The 4,724-nt window shown below is 37.7% G+C and overlaps 2 protein-coding genes across 2 annotated transcripts in view; one reads left to right on the top strand and one right to left on the bottom strand.

The window, feature by feature from the left end:
- Positions 1-4,724, top strand: part of LOC119416376 (tetraspanin-18) — a 285,233-nt gene that overhangs the window by 242,273 nt on the left and 38,236 nt on the right. The gene's annotated exons all lie outside the window — the stretch shown is intronic.
- The window catches only part of LOC119416375 (tyrosine-protein kinase CSK), a gene marked incomplete at its 5' end in the record, with an annotated part of 4,713 nt that continues 1,086 nt past the window's right edge, over positions 1,098-4,724 (bottom strand). The window contains 3 exon segments of the mRNA XM_037683610.1: positions 1,098-1,271; positions 2,117-2,203; positions 2,287-2,482. Of these exon segments, the coding sequence (XP_037539538.1) occupies positions 1,098-1,271; positions 2,117-2,203; positions 2,287-2,482 (457 nt within the window).

Raw genomic sequence — 4,724 nt, 5'->3', positions numbered from 1 at the left:
ACACACACACACACACACACACACACACATATGTATGCATGTATGAACGATATTTCACAAATATTGTTTATGGTTATATTGTCCCAGGTTCTATTGTTTTGTGACACTACAATTGTAACTGTAAAGTGCTCTGAGACAACTTTGTTGTGATTTGGCGCTATATAAATAAACTGAATTGAAATTGTAACAAGTCTTCTAGTACAGCTGACCTAACACACAGTGGCAAATTGTGAATTACAACAGTTTTATTTACTGTAAATGTTTAGGATTTGTCTTAATTTATACACATTGTTAAATGCCATGTAAGAATGTAAAAACAATTTAAAAAATATTTATTGTTAAAAATGACAGCACAGAGCATTTCACATTTCAAATCCAAAATGTTTTAATTTACAAAGAAGATTCAGAAAATGCATTCTTTTTAAATGTCAAACTGAAAATTTTGAACCCCAAAGTCCATTTACATAAAATTGTATGAAATGATGTCATAAAACAGCAGTTGTGCTTAATATCTGACTTACGAATAGATCATAAAATAAGTTTATTTTTTAATAATCTAATAAGGACAAATAAAACTATTGTTTCAGTTCAGCCCTTAGACAAAATAATTCAACATGTAAAAAGGTGTACCTGGAAACTGTAAAAGTATATTAATAAAAATAAAACGGCATGTCATGACAAATCAAAATAATATTCCTATTTGAAGCTTTTTTTTGCTCTTCCAGTCTTGAGTTGACACTTAAAGGATGCCACCAATATGATGAGATATTGATGTAAAAGACGAGATGAAAACATGTCAAGGCACTTTGGCATGAGTCAATCCTCAGTTCTTAAAGAAAAGATTTGATGTTTTGACAGTTGAATATTGACTCGAAAAAGAAAAAAGTGTAGGAAACACCCAAACCTCAGCCTGCGTGAACGGGTCATTAGGAGTTGTTGCTTTTGGAATGATCCGACATGATGGATGTGAATAAAAAGCGTATGGTTTAAAACCTCTGCTTTAACATGCTCTGCTTTTTTTTCTTCTTTTTTGTTGTTTTACACTTGACAAAAAATCAGTCTTTGGTCCAGTTATTCATAATGAAAACGGAGGAATGTCACTTTTTGTGACTAATATGTTGTAGCCACTCCTTCAACATCTGGAAGCTCGGGCGGGCGGCAGGATCCAGGTTCCAGCACTCTTTCATGATGTTATACACAACTTCAGGGCAGCCGTCTGGACATTCCATTTTGTAGCCCTTCTCCACACGTGGCACTACGTCTTTCAATGGCTACAAAAAGAAAAACACCAAAATTCGATTGGAAAGAACGTTCAAAAAGTTCAACACAAAACACTTCATTGTTAAATGTGTTTTCAATGTCTTTCCTGAAGCATTTATTGCAATCAAGGACCGTTACAGAGTAATTTTAACATCTAAATGTCCAACAAGATATTTCATACCATATTTTTCGTTGTATAAGTCAGTTTTTTGCATAAATTAGCATGCCTGTGGCTATACAGCAAAGCAACCGACATATTTATGTTTTTTTACCCCATATTTATAATCTAATTTTTGGCTGAGATCTGATCAGTTAATTCATTCTGACATGGAAAATATTGAACACCACCATTTTCAGCCACTACAGGGCCCTCGACTAATATGGCAAGGCAAGTGTCTCATTAATAGGTAAAAGTGGCTGTTAATGAGACACTTGGATTGCCATACCAAACCACTTTCAAGAACTCCTGGAGCAAATGTCAAATCAGCTGCATTTCGCTGCGCCGCCCAGGAGAAATGCAGCTGATTTGACCATTGAAGTGCATTTATTAAGGAAAAGTTCAACTGAGACACACCTTTACTATAGATTCAAGCAAACAAATAATTGTTTTTAAGTGTTAATCTTGTTAAATTCTTGTTAAAGTCCTCCTGTGCAGGCTCCCACGGCTGCCATTTGGCAGTCATTCGATTTTTGGCACATCAGCTCACATTTCCAGGTTGTCAGCGGTGACGCGTAATAGATGTGACGTATACGGCGAAGCAACATATTTATGTTTTTTCCCACTTTATTAGACATATTTGGACTGATGCGGCTTATACGGCGGTGCGACGTGTACGACGGCAAGTACGGTACTTACAATTCTTGGATAAGGGACTCGGCCAAAAGAGTAAATCTCCCAAAGTAAAATACCGTAGCTCCATACATCTGATTTGGTGGAAAACTTCTACAAATTCAGAGGAAAACAGAGAAGAGTTTTATTGAGCGTTGTGACAGCACATCAGCCACAATGCTCACACTGCAGTTTACCTTTTCTCTGAGCGCTTCAGGTGCGGTCCATTTCACAGGCAGTTTAGCTGTATCCTGAGTGGAAGACGCCTCTTTGGTCAAACCGAAGTCGCTGACTTTGGCAATGCTGTCGTCAGACACGAGGACGTTTCTGGCTGCTAGATCTCGGTGCACAAAGTTGTTGGCCTCCAGGTACGCCATGGCTTCACAGACGTCTCTGGATTGAGAAGAAACATCAAACTGGACTCAGGCATGTGGTGAAAAGATATATGGAAAAAAAATTAGATCACTTTTTAAACCCCACCTCTTCTCCTTCACCTTTGATGCAACGTGGAACATTGATGTTAGTTTCATTTCATTTTTATGTTTAAGTTTCTTCATTGTAAGGCTGTTCTTCCTTTGTTTTTATGGTTATATTTTATTCTTGTTTTATCTTATAAAACTAGTTATATCTCTTTTTTTTTCTTCTGCACAACACTTTGATCCTGCGGGTGTTTAAACTGCTTCGTAAATAAAGCTGGTCTGGTATGGAACAATTACAAAAATAACATTTACATTTTAAAAAGCAAAAAAGGAATTACTTTTGATGCCACTTTTAATTTAAATATTACAATTTCATTTTGCTAACTGTGATGTAAATGAACAGTTTTCTAAATGTTTTTTGTAACATTTTAACTGATTTAAAAATAAAAGCAGACAGTATTTGTAGTTGTCTGTTAGGATTTTAAGATGCTCAGTAAAAGAATCGTGAACCGATTTCCAACTTTGTGTAAAACCTGTAATCCTGTTTTCTTTAGAGTTTCATTTCTTGCCTTTCATGGGATAAGACAATCGGTCGTGCCATTTCCTGTGAGCATGTGCACGTGTTTGGCTGTTAGCAAAATATGTTGAGAATCACAAGACAGATTTTTATAAATCTATTAGAAAGTAATAAGTGGATTTATAAGCAATTGATTACCTTTTGGATCCAGTCCAAACTGATTTTAGCAAACCTCAAAATAGCAGCAACTCAGTTTGGTAGTATCTAAGAGTCCTCCCAAACACATGTACTGAGAGCTACTGCATTATTTGAGATCTTTGTTTAAATCATTGACATTATTTGTTGGAGTCAACCTTGTCTGTTTGTTAGCAAAATATCTCATGAACTATTTGACAAACTTTAACTTATCACTCACTGAATGTACAGCTATAACTGATTAACTTTTGTTGTCAACCTGATTCATGGTGGCCACCACAGCTAAACGACTTTAGCTAACACAAGAATGACTAACTGGGCAGCACGGTGGCGCAACTGGTAGAGCTGCTGCCTCTCAGCAAACAGGTCTCTGGTTCAAACCCCGGTCCAGGGGCCTTCTGGGTGGAGTTTGCATGTTCTCTCCGTGCATGTGTGGGTTTTCTCCGGGTACTCCGGTTTCCTCCCACAGACCAAAAACATGCATGTTAGGCTGATTGGTAACTCTAAAATTGTCCCTAGGTGTGAGTGAGAGAGTGAATGGTTGTTTGTCTCGTTTGTCTCTATGTGGCCCTGTGATGGACTTGCGACCCGTCCAGGGTGTACCCCGCCCCTCGCACAGTGATTGCTGGACATGGGCACCAGCGACCCCCGTGACCCAAAATGGAATAAAGGGGTAAAGAAAATGGATGGATGGATGGATGGATGGAAGAATGACTAACTAAGCCAATTTTAAAGATATTGAGCTGAAATCTGGAGTGTTCGTAGCTGACACACATTCCCAGCAAATAATCCAAGAAAGATCAAACAAGATCTTTGTTTAAAACTTTGGCATGCAGGTAAAATTAGTCTGTTTAGAATGATTTGTTCAATTAGCTTTGTAGAGATCTAGTAGAGTGCTGTATGAATGGGTAAATGAGGACACAGATTGTAGTGTAAAGCGCTTTGAGTATCTTGAAATATGATAGAAAGACGCTATATAAGTACAGTCCATTTACCATTTAAAATGTATTCCTTCAAGGAATGCAAGAAATTCTTCAAAATACTACATTAAACTCTCTTATTTTGGTCTCTGTGGTATGAATTACTCAGTGCAAACAAAATGCTAACAAATCAAAAACAACAACTGCATACACTCGCTACTTCACAGTTCATTTTTCACGGACGCGCTCTATCGCGGTTTTTCAAAATAAGATTGGACGTGACACACAACTGGCTGATTGATGGATGAGCCACACGATCGGCATGGAATTTTATTTAAACTAAATTATTTTAAATTATTTAGCACCTGCTGCACCCTTGTGCAGCCCACACTGCAAGTTTCCTGCTGCAGCTGATCAGCAGTTTTCCTGCAGAGCGGAGAAGTGGGCGTGGCCAAGAGCGCTTGCAGGTGGCAAAGAGCAGAAGAGGCAGAGAGTTGACATCATGACATGCTGTGCTCTCTTAGAACTTTAGAGTTTAGAATATTACAAGAGTGTGGGAAGGGTTTAAAATGCCTTAAAAAAAA

Source organism: Nematolebias whitei, chromosome 10 (genome assembly GCF_014905685.2).
Source record: "Nematolebias whitei isolate Nwh7 chromosome 10, NemWhi1, whole genome shotgun sequence".
NCBI lineage: Eukaryota > Metazoa > Chordata > Actinopteri > Cyprinodontiformes > Rivulidae > Nematolebias > Nematolebias whitei.
The sequence above is the reverse complement of the archived record's forward strand: the minus strand, read 5'-3'. Positions and strand labels throughout refer to the sequence as shown.